Genomic DNA, 17264 nt, shown 5'->3' with positions numbered 1-17264 from the left:
AAATTGTTTTGTTGGAGATCAATTTACAACAAAAGTGGCCATTATTATTAACAAAAACTGGAGACTATTACAACAAAAATCCATATGTTTACAAAAAAAACATTAATTTGTTACATATTGAATTACAACAAAAGTCACCAACTTTTTTTTACAAAAAGTCACAAACGATTACAATAAAAAATCAATATGTTTGCAAAAATGATGCAAAGTGGTCAAGCGATATTTAATTTGCTACGGATTGAATTACAACAAAAATCACGTACTATTTTATCCAAAAAGTCACAAATGGTTACAACAAAAAAATCACTTTATTAGCATCAACAAAAAAAAAAGTTGTCTCTTTACAATAATTGTTAACAATAAATCCTAGAAAAATTACGGATTGTTTACAACAAATAGTTCATCATCTCACTCATGTGTTTTGCAGGGAAACTATTGTTGGACCGAAAAAACAGGCCCATTAAACCGAAGCGGGAGCGAGGCCGGACGACCGATCGCTGGCGAGCGATCAGTCGCCGGATCGTAAGCATTTTCCTTTAGCTTATAGGCCCAGTGACCAGGTGTTCGTCCATCAGCAGGCTTTTGAGGGGGCTCTCGACCAACGTTGCGCTGACTGACCTCCGGAGGCCGGCTTCAACGACACTTGGTGGTGTACTTATATATTCACATGTTTTCTTTAGTTGTTGTTTATTTAGTATTGAGTATTGACGATAACTAATATGAAATGGACGGAGTTTTCCGCTGAGATTAATGCAAAGAATGACGGAAGAAACACGTTTATATTCATTTACACCATCTTGAACAACTAATGGTGATCAGATATTCAGATATTTATCCTCTACTGCGGCGAAGGCGAAGGCGACGGTGCAGGAGCGGAGGCGTAGGAGCTCGCGCAGTCGGCTGGGGCGAAGGTCACGGTGCGCTTGTCGAGGTCGTACCCGACGTGCATGTTCTGCTGCGCGATGTTCCCAAGGATGGACACCGGGTTCTGCTGCGACGCCGCCGCCATCGCCAAGCACATCGTCCCCTCCTGCACCACCACGAACGAGTTCTCCGCCTTCAGCGTCACCGCCGCGCCGCCGCCCAGCTGCAGCGTCACGTCCGGTAGCGACGCCTCGACCTGCCCCTCACGCACATGGCTGATGTCGAAGCACAGCTGCAGCAGCTTCTCCGGCGATTCCGCCTTGGGGAGCTTGATCCGCTTGGTCAGATCCTTCACCAGCGTGTCAAGAACCTCCTTGTCGAGGTACGTCAGCGTCGTGCCAGAGTCGACGATGATGCGGGAGGACCCGTGCGGCTTGAAGGAGGAGTTGCCTATCTTGATGGACTCGAGCTTGACGGTGTAGTAGGTATCGATCTCGGAGCGGACAAGCCGCGTGGTGGCCGCGCCCGGCTCCGTCACGTCAGCGCGGGCGCCGAAGTTGAGCGCTGATGAGGCGTTCAAGCCGTAGGGGACGAGGCAGTAGGAAAACTTCCTGCCGATGGAGGTGTCGTTGCCGAGCTGCGTGACGAGGGAGAGCTCGCCGCCGCCGAGGCCGACTAGGCCGTCCGCCGGGAACGTGCCGGCGTTTTCAGTGGAGCAGCCGAAGTTGACGTTGGCCACCCGCAACGAGGCTGCCTCGTCACTGTGCCTCGCTACGCCGTCGTCGAAGGTGAAGGTCTCCGTGGACAGGAGGCCGCTGGTCCGGGAGCCGTCTCCGTAGGAGTAGAGGTACTTGCAATGGTTGGATTGGGTGCAGGAGGCGTCGTTGAGCGCGCGGCACGCGCCGGAATCGCAGTCCACGAGGCCGAACGTCGTCGAGTTATCCGGGTAGAACACGCCGGTCGGCGGCGGCGCGTCCTTACCAGTGTCGTCGGTGCAGTTGAGCCAGATGAGGTCGCTGCCGGTGTCGGCGATGGCGAGCATCCTGGTGGACGGCGTGCCGACGGTGACTGCCATCAGGTACTCGAAAGGCTTGGAGGTGACCTCGCTCACGGCGCCGTCGGTGGAAGGGGCGGGGGCGTCGTCATCGCCGCGGACATGGGAGGGCGCGAGCACCGCGGCGCGGGCCGTGGACCGCCGGATGGCGCCGAGCACGCGTTCGTGCGCGGTGAGGGACGGGTCGTGGTACGGCGACCTGACATCGTCCCGGTGGATGAACTCCACGCTGAACCCCTCACCGCGACCGACGTACGCTGTGCACCCGCACAGCTGCGCCGTGAGGACGACGCCGAGGAGCAGGAGGAGAGCGCGAGATACCGTCGTACCCGCCATTGTGTGTCACAACTCAGTTCCCAAGGAAGAGTATCTCTGGTGGTCGATCGCTTGCTAATGGCGCCTTGATGCTGGTACTGCAGTGCAGCGGTCGTATTAATAGAGGAGGTCGTGTGACAAAAAAAATGGTACTCGGTTAATGGGGGAGACGAATGTGGCAAGTCGGGATTTCATTGCCAGCGAGCTGCATTACGCGTAATCAAGTGTATATTTCACCGGAGAGCAGGAGATCATGCTGCAGGCCCCCGGTTTCTACTGCTTTTGGGCTGAAACTGAAGATTTTTAGGCGGTAATCAAGGCGGTGCTACAAAATCGTGAGTGATTACTTGTAATCTTGGTGGATCGCATATATGGAGGTGATTGATTGATTGATTGGTGGGATTGGTGGTATACTGGAAAAATGGTACAGTACTAGTATTAGTAACGGAAAAAATCATTTTGGAAACGGCAAGAAATTAATCTGATTAAATTTGGTCCTGCTTAATCTTCCTTTTTATCCCATTCCATCCATGGATCACGAGTGAGGTTCACGACCATCGTCCCGGTGCAGCCTTGTAGGAGGTAGACGGGCATTTAGCATAGGAAAAAGTGCAAAACAAACCCTGAACTCATAGACGAAAGATAAACCGAACCCTGAACTCCTAATCCCTTAATCCCTGAAATTGGCACCCTAAACTCTCTAATCCCGGTCTATTTTAAACCCTGGAGGTGTTTGGCACACCAGGAAAACAACGAAGACAACCGGGATCATGGGCTCCTCTCACAGACAGTGGGATCCACATATCATATTAATTATTTTTTTGTTTTTCGTTGTTACCCAACATCCTGTATATTCCTTTCGGTCAAACAGTGCACAGAGGCATCGTGGCCATGCGCGGCGGCGGAGCGCTCCGGCAAGGCACGACGACAGCAGGGGAGTAGGGAGAGAGTCGACGGCGGAAGGATGAGTGCTCGTCCAGCTGGGCTTGGGGACGGCCGCTGCGAGTGCAGCCTCTACCCGGGCGTCCGCGGCCTCCAATCTGACATCCCCGTGGTTAGCCACCACTCTTCCTCCTTCTCTGCCCTCTCCGGCCAACGATCTCGCGGCCTAGCACCGCCACTGTGTTGCTCTCTCGCTAAGATCCAGTTCTCCCTAAAGGATGAGGTCCTATCGTGCACCAAAAATCGAGAACGCGAGCGGCATCTAGTCTGCGCTGCTGCTGGCATTGACATCATCTCCTTAGCCTTAGACCACGCCGAGCCTCGCCACCATGTCCATTGGCTCTGCCTCACCGAGTAGACCTCCCAGACGTATGGAAACGTCCATATAAGACAAGAGTGGAGGGCATGATCACCTTCTTCCACGGCACAGGTGTGCCGCCGCAGCCTGCCGATCTGCCCATGCTTGCAAGGCCAAGTTCGTGATGACCTTACACCAAACGATCTGCTCCTTGTGGCGCTGCGTTTGGTGTCCTCCGGGGAAGCCGCGTGGCTCCAGGCAAACCAGGATGATGTTGTGAGCGTCGTCGAATTTTTCGAACGTTGGATTCCTCACATGCCCGTCACCGCGGCTACAAACAAGTACGCCGACAATAGCGGATAGAGAGGGTGGTCCTCATTGTCGATTGAATCACCCGGAGCATGCCATCGAGTTCGCCACCAGAGAAGGAGGCGAGCAGCGAGGGTGGGCGGATTGGTCCAGGCATTGGGGTGAACGTCGGGCTAGGGAAGAAGAATAGAAAAAATAAAGGATTTTTTTCATTGCCACATCAGCCAATCCCAGCTGAAACGGCCCTAAGGTTTAAAATAGACTAGGATTAGAGAGTTTAGGGTGCCAATTTCAGGGATCGAGAGTTCATGGTTCGATTTATCTTTTGTCTATGAGTTCAGGGTTTATTTTGGATTTTTTCCTTTAGCATAGGGTACGCTCAGTTAGATGAGAATTAGCTTAATTCTCACCTAACTGACGTCAGCGGCCACGTAACACCCCACGAGATATCGCTTCATTAGATCTGGCTGGTAACGCTGTGATCGATACATTTACAACGTGCGCAGAGTGCACAGTCCAACAAGAATACTAAGCCAATCATTTATGGCCACGACAGATTATAAAAAGACCAGTTCACAAACTTGCTTGAACGTGACTTATTCATCAGAATTGCGCGCTCCTTTTTTAAAAGTATAATGAACACATTTACATATTTCGCGTGAAGATTTTGAGCAGTTAAATTATTTCCCAGTAGCCCATAGAATTCTTTTGGGTGTCGTTGCAACAGAAAAAAAGTGTGCTTACCTTGCAACTTGTAAAAATATTAGTTGCGCCTACACTTGCAACTAAAAGCACTGGTGAAGCTACGTTGGGACTGAACTGGACCGTGGCCAACCCAAGATTTTTGCAAAAATCCTCTAAACCTATGTATTCTTGGCCCAATCTGCTAGAATCGGTAGAGCCAAGCCACCTAGCACCAAACACCAAGCACTGCCTCACAACTATTCAGGGCAGCCCCATGCATACAAATTGGCTATTGCGTAGTGATGAAAAGAGCCCAATAAGAAAAATGTCTAAGCTTCGGCTGCTTCGTTAATTTTTCTGAAAACTAGTTATCGTTGGTAGCAAGTATCATGTATCTCTTCACTAGTCTAGCACATCTAAATTTCTCTCTTTCCACAAGTTCATAGTTAGCAGTTCAATAGCATGATTTTTCTCTCAAATTTCCTCAAATTATTATTTTTGACTAAAAAATACCAATTCTTAGTTAATGAATTAAAAATTTGCTCTCTTCCAGTCTGGCCCGCCCAACTTTTTGGTTCAAGCTCCACCGCTGACTGAAAGTACACTTGCAACTAAAAACATAGGTCTCTCTAGGCTTAGTTTACTAAGAATTAGCTTATAGCTTAGTAGAATGATGTCATCACCTTTTATAGTTGTTTCTTTTACGTTTTATTTTTATCTTTTACAATCTAAACAATCATAGAACGAATAAGTTAAATTTTCTCTCTCATATTCGTTAAAATAAAATGACACGACAAAAAACTTCGGTAACTTTTTTATAATTCGTATATTTAAAAAATTTCTCGGTTGGAACTCCACTTGCAACTAGAAAAACTCTCAGTTGCAATCACACTTGCAACTAGAAAAATCTCTAGATAAATCTTAGTTGCAACCACACTTCCAACTGGAGAATGTCTCAGTCGCAACCATGGTTGCGGTTGGAAACAAATTGTCAGTTACGACTCCACTTGCAATTGGACATATCTCGGTTGTACCTCACTTGCAAATAAAAATCTCAGTTGCGATCCAACTTGCAACTGGAAAAAATCTCAGTTGCCCCTCAAAATTTCAATTGCGAACCCACTTACAACTAGAAAAATCTCGGTTGCGACCCGAGTTGCAACTGAAAAATTTAAATTGTGACATGAGTTACAAAGAAAAAAATCTATAAAAAAAACAACATTGCAACCACAGTTGCAACTTAAAAATAGCTCGGTAACCCCAACTTGTAACTAATAAAATGCAGTTGTCACCTCAATTGCAAAATTAAAAAAATATATATTCTTATATTTTCTATAACAAAAAATAATTAAGAAAATACACAATTTCTTAACACTCGCACAATTAAAAAACTAGCTCCAAAACAGGCTAAATATTATAGGAAAAAACAGAAAAAAAATGAAGGGCACATATCCCACAAAGGCTAATTAACTCGGGCCACTACTCGACCGCGTGCCACACGGATGGTCGCAAGCCTACGGCACAGGCAAGCCTCGTCCCATAGCGATAGCACGCTACCGTGTCCTACTAAAATTCACCAATATCCATCACACAAACACATGACACGCGACCCTATAACATCGGCGCCGGAAACTGCCGAGTACTAGCAACTCAAACCCAAACCGACATCGGACAAAAAGAGAGGCGGAGGCTCCCAGCTTAGCAAAGGAGGGCCACAACAACCTGTAGATACGGCGTTCGTCAGCTCCTCGTCGGCAGGCCGGAGCGTTGCACTTAGAGGAGCCGAGGAGATCGACGCCGACGACAAGGTGCAGAGCTCGCCCGGAGGACCATTCAACACCATGGACGCGCTGCACGCCCTGCCGTTGGTCACAAGCCGTCGGATCCCTTGCCGCTGCTGCGTGCCTCAGTGATTGCTGGAGTCGTGCCGTCGAGTACGGGCATCAATTTCATGTCGGAACGTCGCGTGCTGAGCTAGCTGCTGGGCACTCTCGATCTCCTCAAATTGTCGCCACTGCGTGGCATGCCTGACATCACGCGGCTCCACATCAGCAGCCTGGTTATACGCGTCAACTTGGTCTCCACCTTTGTTGTTGTATTGGGATCCAAATTCATTCTAAAGGGAGGCTAACTTCTGACGAGCGGAGCGAGGCCCGTCGCCGGTAGGATTGGGCCGAAGATCTGGAATCGATAAACTGGAATCGATTTGCATGTTCAAAGATCTAACTAGTAAGATGCACGTGAAGATGAAGTTGTTCTCGCATAAGCTGCAAGAAGGTGCGTCAGTAATGAATCACCTATCGATCTTTAGAGAGATCGTTTCTGATTTGTTATCCATGGAGGTAAGTTATGAGGACGAGTATCTAGCTTTTATATTGTTAGTCTCATTGCCTAATTATTTTGCGAATTTTCGAGACACCTTGTTATACAGCCGTGATGAACTAACCCTTGCCGAAGTTTATGAGGCCCTCCAGCAAAGGGAAAAGATGAAATCTATGGTGCAGACATAGGGTTCGTCATCTAAGGCAGAAGCATTGCAGGTCCGAGACAGGACCGAGAACAGAAACAACAACTACTACTACAACAACAGAGATAAGAGCAAGACCGATAGAGGTCGCTCAAATTCCAAGGGACGAGATGGTAAGTTCTGCAAGTACTGTAAGAAAACTAATCACAATATTGATGATTGCTGGAAGTTGTAGAACAAAGAGAAAAGAAACGGTACTTACCAACCGAAAAACAAATCTGATGGTGATGGTAAGGCTGCTATTGTTTCCAGTGATAATTCTGATGGCGATCGCCTAGTTGTGTTTGCTGGTTGTGTTTCTGGTAATGATGAGTGGATCCTTGATTCTACATGTTCGTTTCATATTTGCTGTAACAAAGATGGGTTCAGTTCTTATGAGTTTGTGCAGAGTGGCGATTTTGTGCGTATGGGAGATAACAACCCACGTGAGATCGTTGGCATTGGCTCCGTTCAGACTAAGATGGATGATGGTATGATAGGCACTCTGACAGATGTGAGACACATCCTGGCATGGCTAGAAATCTGATCTCTCTTTGTACGGTTGATGTTGATCGGTACAAACACTCCGGTTCTTGCGGAGTTCTGAAGGTATCAAAAGGTTCTCTCGTTCACATGATAGGTGATATGAATTCTGCGAAGTTATATGTTCTTAGAGGTAACACTTTGTCTGGTATTGCCGCTGCTGTTATTCCTAATGAGCATGATAAAACTAATATGTGGCATATGCGTATTGGACATATGAGTGAACATGCCATGGTAGAATTACACAGGAGAGATCTGCTAGATGGCTGCAATTTGAGTAAGTTTGAGTTCTGTGAGCACTGCATTTTTGGTAAGCATAAAAGAGGTAAATTCAATGTTTCCGTTCATACCACCAAAGGAATTTTAGATTATGTGCATGCTAATGTGTGGGGACCTTCCCGCAAGACTTCTCTTGGTGGCGCAAATTACATGCTTACTATCATAGATGATTACTCCAGAAAAGTGTGGCCTTTCTTTCCGAAACATAAATCTGATGTGTTTGATGCTTTTAGAAAGTGTAAAGTTATGGTAGAGAAGCAAACAGAAAAGAAAGTTAAATTGCTTCGTACTGACAATGGCATGGAGTTTTGTTCTACTGTTTTCAATGATTATTGCAGCGACAAAGGCATTGTCAGGCACCACACTATCCCATATACTCCTCAGCAGAATGGTGTGGCGGAGAGGATGAACAGAACCATCATCTCCAAGACTCGCTGCATGTTATCCAATGTTGGTATGCATAGACGTTTTTGGACTGAAGCAGCCTCCACCGCTTGTTACTTGATAAACAGGTCACCTTGCATTCCGCTTGATAAGAAAACTCCTATTGAGGTATGGTCTGGTTCACCTGCTGATTATTCACAGTTGAGAGTCTTCGGTTGCACTGCTTATGCTCATGTTGATAATGGAAAGCTAGCGCCTAGGGCTGGTAAGTGTGTGTTTCTTGGTTATGGTTCAGGAGTTAAGGCATAGAAGTTATGGAATCCTGAAACTAAGAAGGTTTTGCATAGCAGGAATGTTGTCTTTAATGAGGCTGTCATGTTTTATAAGTGTTTATCTACAGATGTTACTGATGTTGTTGATTTTTCTGATAATTCTGATGATGAGCAACAGAGGATCAGCGTGCAGGTGGAGCACGTGGAGGAGAAAGAAAATGATGTTCTTGAAATTGATAGCACTGTTGTTCAGCACTCACCACCTGTTTTGCAGCAAACAAATAGTTCCATTGCTGCTGATAGGCCGAGGCGTAACAAAGGTCCACGTCCTTGTTTAATTGAAGAATGTAATCTTGTTCATCATGCTTTGAGTTGTGCTGAACAGGTGGCATGATACTGAACCTGCTACATATACTGAGGTTGTTGCATCCGTTGACCGCGTGAAGTGAATTTCTGCTATGCAAGAGGAGATGCAATCGTTTGACAAGAATGGCACATGGGATGTTGCGCGCTTGCCTAAACAAAACAAGGCTCTCCGCTGTAAGTGGATATTTAAAAGAAAGAAATGTTTGTCTCCTAATGAGTCTCCGAGGTTTAAGGCAAGGTTAGTAGCAAAAGGTTTCAGCCAATTTCAGGTATTGATTATAATGATGTATTCTCTCCGGTTGTGAAGCATAGTTCCATTCATGCATTATTTGGTATTGTGGCTATGCATGATCTTGAGCTTGAGCAGCTAGATGTAAAGACTGCTTTTCTGCATGGTGAGCTTGAGGAGGAGATATACATAGATCAACCTGAAGGTTTTGTTGTGCCTAGTTAGGAGGATTGTATTTGCAAGTTGAAGATGTCCATTTATGGTCTGAAACAGTCTCCAAGACAGTGGTATAAAAAGTTTGGTTCATTTATGCTTGCACATGAGTTTAAGAGATCTCAATATGATAGTTGTGTTTATATCAAATTTGTTAATGGATCACCAATATACTTGCTGTTATATGTTGATCATATGTTGATTGCTGCCAAGGGCAAGAAAGAGATTACTACTTTAAAGTCACAATTAAGTAGTGAGTTTGAGATGAAGGATCTTGGTGCTGCTAAGAAAATACTAGGTGATAAGGGGTGGCCCGATCTTCTCAGTAAGCAACGGTGGTGATGATGATTACGGGGTGATTGCAGCGGAGGTAACTTGATGAAGTGGATGATAACTTGTATGACGCAACGAGATCTCTCGATTGATCCCTGTCGCCAATGCAACAGCTCTCAACCCTGCAAGATATTCGCAAATCCACACACTTGCGCACGTAGCCGCTGGTCACGAAGCGGTAAGTTGCAACCTTCAAATTCCCAATGGAACAGCAGATTACACAAGACTTTCAGATCTACACAATATCAAGCAATATGGTGTAGGGAATTCAATAGTTTTGGAGAGCAAACAACTAATAACTAGGGTTTATCTTAAACGTGGTATAAAGCAACTTTGGGGGCGTCCTGGGAACTTATAGGGGTTTAGGACGACCTCAGGTCGAAAAGATACAAAAATAACCGACCCAGAATAGATCTGGTCGAGACAGATTCGGACACGGCCGACCTGGGTTACTGGATAGCGCCCGGTTGGCACAAGCGTGAAATCCGGTTGCAACCGGATGGATCCGGCGGTGCAGCCGGTCGGACCGGCCCTGGGACCGGTTGGTCCGGCGGCACAGCCGGTTGACCGGACTGGGCGCCGGTCTGGACTTCTCCTCCTCTCGCGCATGCCTCCCGCTCCTCCCTCGCGCGTCCATGGAAAATCTTCGTGTCCAGCTCAATGTCCAGCTTCACGTCCATCTTCTTGTCCAGCTGCTCCTCTCCTCCTCGTGCGATGCTTGGTTCCTCTTCATACCTGATCATACATAAGTAATACGACTTAGGCAGTATAAAGTTCTCATCGATCAAAGTATCACATAGGAACAAGTTCACATGTTGCTTAAGTAGCTTCGCACGAGCTCGTGTCATTGGTCCAATCCTGACTTCATTGGACTTGAGCTTCACAGCAGCATCATCTTCATCTCGTAATGACGGAGGTAGTAGTGTGGCAGGGATGTCCTCATCACTAGGTATGGAAATTACAAGAGACATAAAATCTAGTGTGTTATTTCTTAGTCAGCAAAATTACATTCAGAAAGTTCTTCATTGTTTTAATATGCATGATGCAAAGTCTGTTAGTACACCTATTGCTCCTCATTTTAAATTGCCAGCATTGCAATGTCCTAGTACTGATGGAGATATTGAGCACATGTCACGAGTTCCATATTCTAGTGCTGTTGGTTCCTTGATGTAAGCCATGGTTTGCTCTCGTCCTGATTTGTCATATGCTATGAGTTTGGTCATTTGATACATGGGTAATCCTGGTAAAGAACATTGGAAAGTTATTCAGTGGATTTTCAGGTACCTTCGTGGCGCATCCAAAGCTTGGTTGAAGTTTGGTAAGACCGGTGAGGGACTCGTAGGCTATATGGATTCAGATTTTGCTGCCGATTTGGATAAAAGAAGATCCCTCACAGATTATGTGTTCACTATTAGTGGATGTGCTGTGAGTTGGAAGGCAACGTTACAACTTGTTGTTACCCAATCTACGACCGAAGCAGAATATATGGCAATAGCTGAAACTTGCAAAGAGTCTGTTTGGTTGAAATGTTTATATACCGAGCTTTGTGATGATGATTCTTACATTAACTTGTTTTCTGACAGTCAAAGTGCCATTAACTTGAAAAAGCATGCATAAGGGTATCTCTAGCGGCGCGACGCAAACGGACGCTGAGCGACCGTTTGCGTGCGCATTGACCGAAAATGCGTCTGGCACCACCTCCAGCAGCGCGATGCAAAGTGACCGGGCCATCCGCAGAGACGCAAACCTGGCGCATATTTGCGGCAGGTTTGCGTCTCTGCGGACGCTGGCGGACGCGCAAAGTGTTCGCTCGCGTCTCCACCGGGCGGGCTTCATGGGCGACAGGGATTTCCCTTCGCGCGTGCACCGCCGACTCGTCCACGAAGACAGGAGGCGCCAACGCGCGCGCAGTACAACGACGATAACGACGACCGCGACGACCACGACGACGACGCCTACGACGCCTACGACGACGAGGACGACTACATCGAGGCGCTCGCGTACCATAACGAGGGGGTGAAGGACGACAGCAGCGACTACGTCAGGGCCGTCTTCCACGAATGGCAGCAGGCCATGGCGGAGGGCCGCAATTTCGAGTTCCCGGAGAACATGACGGACGACGAGATGGCGAAGCTCGGCGTCCTCGTCTCCGAGAACGACCCACCTGTGTAGCCGCCTGATGTCTACGCACGCTTATATTCCTGTAGACAGTGTTGGGCCTCCAAGAGCAGAGGTTCGTAGAACAGCAGCAAGTTGCACTTAAGTGAATCACCCAAGGTTTATCGAACTCAGGGAGGTAGAGGTCAAAGATATCCCTCTCAAGCAACCCTGCAATTAAGATACAAGAAGTCTCTTGTGCCCCCAACACACCTAATACACTTGTGAGATGTATAGGTGCACTAGTTCGGAGAAGAGATAGTGAAATACAAGTAATATGGATGATTATAAGTAGTAATTGCAATCTGAAATAAAAATGGCAGCAAGCGAACATGTAGCAGAACTTGTTGGAAACGGTGTTTCAATGCTTAGAAACAAGACCTAGGGATCATACTTTCACTAGTGGACACTCTCAACAATGATCACATAATTGAATAAATAAATGCTACTCTCAAACACTCTCTTGTTGGATAACAAACACCATTCACTGTGTAGGGCTGCAAAAGCACACCTCAAGCCGGAATAAACAAGCTCCACAATGTCATAAAGGAATCACACAGGATGCGCACACTGTCACCATCACACCGTGGAGAGTGACTCCGGAGTTCATATTAAAGTAACCTCTAGAGTGCATAATAGACAATAGTAACATCTACATATTCAACTAGATTACAAAGCTCATGATCACATAAAGATCACACCATGAGAGAGAGAGATGAACCACATAGCTACCGGTAGAGCCCTCAGCCTCGGGGGAGAACTACTCCCTCCTCATCATGGGAGTCTGCAGCGGCGATGAAGATGGCGGTGGTGTCGATGGAGACGACTCCGGGGGCAATTCCCCGTCCCGGCGGCATGCCGGAACAGAGATTCTGTCCCCCGAAACTTGTCGTCGATGGCGGCGGCGCTGCGGAACCCTTGGTGGAATATGACTGGATTATTTAGGGTTTCGCGTCTAGGGCAATATATAGGCGAAGGGGCAGCGTCGGTGGAGTCCCGAGGGGCCCACCCCACCTGGCGGCGCGGCAGAAGGTGGGGCCGCGCCACCCTATGAGGTGGCCAGCTCGTGGCCCCCCTTCGTCTCTCCTTCGGACTCCGTGAAGCTTTTGGAAAGATAGGGGCGTGGCCTTTTGTTTCGCGCAATTCCGAGAATATTCGCAGAAGTAATTTTCTGGAACCAAAAACAGCAGAAAACATGAACTGGCACTTCGGCATCTTGTTAATAGGTTAGTCCCGGAAAATGCATAAAAATGATATAAAGTGTATATAAAACATGTAGCAATTGGTATAATATAAGCATGGAACGTTGGAGATGTATCAAGCATCCCCAAGCTTAGTTCCTACTCGCCCTCGAGTAGGTAAACGATAAAAAGAATAATTTCTGAAGTGACATGGTACCAACATAATCTTGATCAATACCATTGTAAAGCATATGAGATGAATGAAGTGACTCAAAGGAATGGTCTATAGTTTGCTAACAAATAGATAATGACTAAACAACTGAATCATATAGCAAAAACTTTTCATGAATAGTACTTTCAAGACAAGCATCAAAAAGTCTTGCATAAGAGTTAACTCATAAAGCAATAGATTCTTAATAAAAGGTTTTGAAGCAACAAAAAGGAAGATTTAAGTTTCAGCAATTGCTTTCAACTTTTAACATGTATATCTCATGGATAATTGTCAACACAAAGTAATATAATAAGTGCAATAAGAAAGCATGTAAGAATCAATGCACACAGTTGACACAAGTATTTGCTTCTAAGATAGAAAGAAGTAGGTAAACTGACTCAACATAAAGTAAAAGAAAGGCCCTTCGCGAGAGGAAGTAGGGATTAAATCATGTGCTAGAGCTTTTTAAGTTTTGAAATCATAAAGAGAGCATAAAAATAAAGTTTTGAGAGGTGTTTGTTGTTGTCAACGAATGGTAGTGGGCACTCTAACCCCCTTGTCAAACAGACTTTCAAAGAGCGGCTCCCATGAAGGATGTTATCTCTACCAGCAAGGTAGATCATCCCTCTTCTCTTTTGTTTACACATGTATTTTCGTTTTATTTATAGATGACACTTCTCCCAACCTTTCGCTTTCACAAGCCATGGCTAACCGAATCCTCGGGTGCCTTCCAACATTTCACATACCATGGAGGAGTGTCTATTGCAAAATTAAGTTGCTTACTGATAAATCAGGGCAAAACATGTGAAGAGAATTATTAATGAAAGTTAATTAAGCGGGAGCTGGGCACCCCGTTGCACGACTCTTTTTGCAAAATTATTGGATAAGCGGATGTATATGCCACTAGTCCATTGGTGAAAGTCTGCCCAACAAGATTGAAAGATAAAACATCACATATTTCCTCATGAGCTATAAAACATTGACACAAATAAGAAGTAATAAAGTTTTGAATTGTTTAAAGGTAGCACATGAAGTATTTACTTGGAATGGCAGAAAAATACCACATAGTAGGTAGTTATGATGGACACAAATGGCATAGGTTTTGGCTCAAGGTTTTGGATGCACGAGAAGCATTTCCTCTCAGTACAAGGCTTTGGCTAGCATGGTTGTTTGAAGCAAACACAAGTATAAACCGGTACAGCAAAACTTACACAAGAACATATTGCAAGCAGTATAAGACTCTACACTGTCTTCCTTGTTGCTCAAACACTTTTACCAGAAAATATCTAGACCTTAGAGAGACCAATCATGCAATCCGAATTTCAACAAGCTCTACGGTAGTTCTTCACTAATAGGTTTAAACTACATGATGCAAGAGCTTAAACATGATATACTTGAGAGCTCAAAACAATTGCCAAGTATCAAATTATTCAAGACAATATACCAACTACCACATGAAGCATTTTCTGTTTCCAACCAAATAACAATAAGTGCTGCAGCTTTCAGCTTTCGCCATGAACATGAAAAAATAAAACGAAGAACACAAGTGTTCACATGAAAAAGCGGAGCGTGTCTCTCTCCCACACAAGGATTGCTAGGATCCGAATTTATTCAGAAAACTAAAATAACAAAACGAAAATAAAAGTACACGGACGCTCCAAGTAAAGTGCATAAGATGTGATGGAATTAAAATATAGTTTCACTAGAGATGACCTGATAAATTATCGATGAAGAAGGGGATGCCTTGGGCATCCCCAAGCTTAGACGCTTGAGTCTTCTTGGAATATATAGGGATGAACCACGGGGGCATCCCCAAGCTTAGGCTTTTAACTCTTCTTGATCATGTAATATCATTCTTCTCTCTTGATCCTTGAAAACTTCCTTCACACCAAACTCGAAGTAATCTTATTAGCGGGTTAGTGCATAATCAAAAATTCACATGTTCTGCACGGATACAATCATTACCAACACTTCTGGGCATTACCCATAGCTACTGAAATCCAATGGAGCAAAGGAATCCACTCAAACACAGTAAAAGAGGCAATGCGAAATAAAAGGCAGAATCTGTCAACACAAAATAGTCCGTAAAGACGAATTTTTTCGAGGCACTTAACATGCTCAGATCCGAAAACTTAAAGCTAATGAAAGTTGCGTACATTTCTGAGGATTACTCATGAACTTTTTCAGAATTTTTAGAATTTTCTGCAGAGAGAAAAGCTCAAAACCGTGACAGCTAAAAATCTGTTTCTGCGCAGAAATCCAAATCTAGTATCAACTTTCTATTAGAGACTTTACTTGGCACAACAATGCAAGAAAATAAAGATACAAAGGTATTGCTACAGAAGTAACAAGTACCTTGACTCAAAACAAAAGGAAAAGCGAAAAATAACAGAAAATAAAAACGATGGGTTGTCTCCCATAAGCGCTTTTCTTTAATGCCTTTTAGCTAGGCATAGTGATTTTTATGATGCTCACATAAAGATGAGAGTTGAAATGAGAGCATCAAGAAGCATATATAAAACATGTTTAAATCTAACACTCTTCCTATGCATAGGAGCCTTGTAAGAAAACAAGTCAATGAAGAACAAAGTGAGTAGCATATGAAGACAAAACAAGTGTAACTTGAAAAATTTCAACACAAGGAGAGGAGACTTAATATTATTGTGATATATGAAATCGTGTCTCCCTCTCTCATAAGGACCAGTAGGTCTTAAAGTACCCGACAAATAAAAGCAAATCAAGAGAAAGCTCAAAACATTCATTATCTCTTCTAGGGAAGTGTTCCATACCTTTCTTGAGAGGAAATTGATATTTTATATTACCTTCCCTCATATCAATAATAGCACCAACAGTTCGAAGAAAAGGTCTTCCCAATATAATTGGACAAGATGCATTGCATTCAATATCCAAGACAACAAAATCAACTGGAACAAGATTATTGTTAACGGTAATGCGAACATTATCAACTTTACCCAAAGGTTTCTTTGTAGAATGATCAGCAAGATTAACATCCAAATAACAATTTTTCAGCGGTGGCAAGTCAAGCATATTATAAATTTTCTTAGGCATAACAGAAATACTTGCACCAAGATCACATAAAGCATTACAATCAAAATCTTTAACCTTCATCTTAATGATGGGCTCCCAACCATCTTCTAGCTTTTTAGGAATAGAGGCTTCACGCTCTAGTTTCTCTTCTCTAGCTTTTATGAGAGCATTTGTAATATGATGCGTGAAAGCCAAATTTATAGCACTAGCATTAGGACTTTTAGCAAGTTTTTGCAAGAACTTTATAACTTCAGAGATGTGGCAATCATCAAAATTCAAACCATTATAATCTAAAGCAATGGGATCATCATCCCCAATGTTGGAAAAATTTCAGCAGCTTTATCACAGTGCAGTTTCAGCTAGCTTTAGCAGCTTCAGCAGCTTTTCGCGCTTTGCATTAGAAGTGGAAACATTGCTAACACCAATTCTTTTATTAGTATGAGTAGGAGGTGCAGCAACATGTGTAGCATTAGCATTACTAGTGGTGGTAATAGTCCAAACTTTAGCTATATTCTTCTCTTTAGCTAGTTTTTCATTTTCTTCTCTATCCCACCTAGCACGCAGCTTCAGCCATTAATCTTATATTCTCATTAATTCTAACTTGGATGGCATTTGCTGTAGTAACAATTTTATTTTCAATATCCCTATTAGGCATAACTTTCGATTTCAAAAGATCAACATCGTAGGCAAGACTATCAACTCTAGAAACAAGAATATCAATTTTATTGAGCTTTTCCTCAACAGATTTGTTAAAGGCAGTTTGTGTACTAATAAATTCTTTAAGCATGGCTTCAAGTCCAGGGGGTGAATTCCTATTATTGTTGTAAGAATTTCCATAAGAATTACCATAGCCGTTACCATTATTATAAGGATATGGCCTATAGTTGTTACTAGAATTGTTCCGATAAGCATTGTTGTTGAAATTATTATTTTTAATGAAGTTTACATCAACATGTTCTTCTTGTGCAACCAATGAAGCTAACGGAACATTATTAGGATCAACATTAGTCCTATCATTCACAAGCATAGACATAATAGCATCAACCTTATCATTCAAGGAAGAGGATTCCTCAACA

The 17264-nt window shown here is 44.4% G+C and overlaps 1 protein-coding gene across 1 annotated transcript; it reads right to left on the bottom strand.

Moving 5' to 3' along the window:
- Positions 1-838: 838 nt before the first annotated feature.
- LOC124664743 (aspartic proteinase CDR1-like) lies at positions 839-2254 on the bottom strand. Its single transcript, XM_047202189.1, has one exon. The coding sequence runs from the start codon at positions 2252-2254 to the stop codon at positions 839-841; it is 1416 nt and encodes a 471-aa protein (XP_047058145.1).
- Positions 2255-17264: the final 15010 nt, after the last annotated feature.

The sequence above is a fragment of the Lolium rigidum genome, chromosome 6 (genome assembly GCF_022539505.1).
Source record: "Lolium rigidum isolate FL_2022 chromosome 6, APGP_CSIRO_Lrig_0.1, whole genome shotgun sequence".
NCBI classification, from domain to species: Eukaryota; Viridiplantae; Streptophyta; class Magnoliopsida; order Poales; family Poaceae; genus Lolium; species Lolium rigidum.
This window is presented reverse-complemented; position numbering and strand designations above follow the sequence as displayed.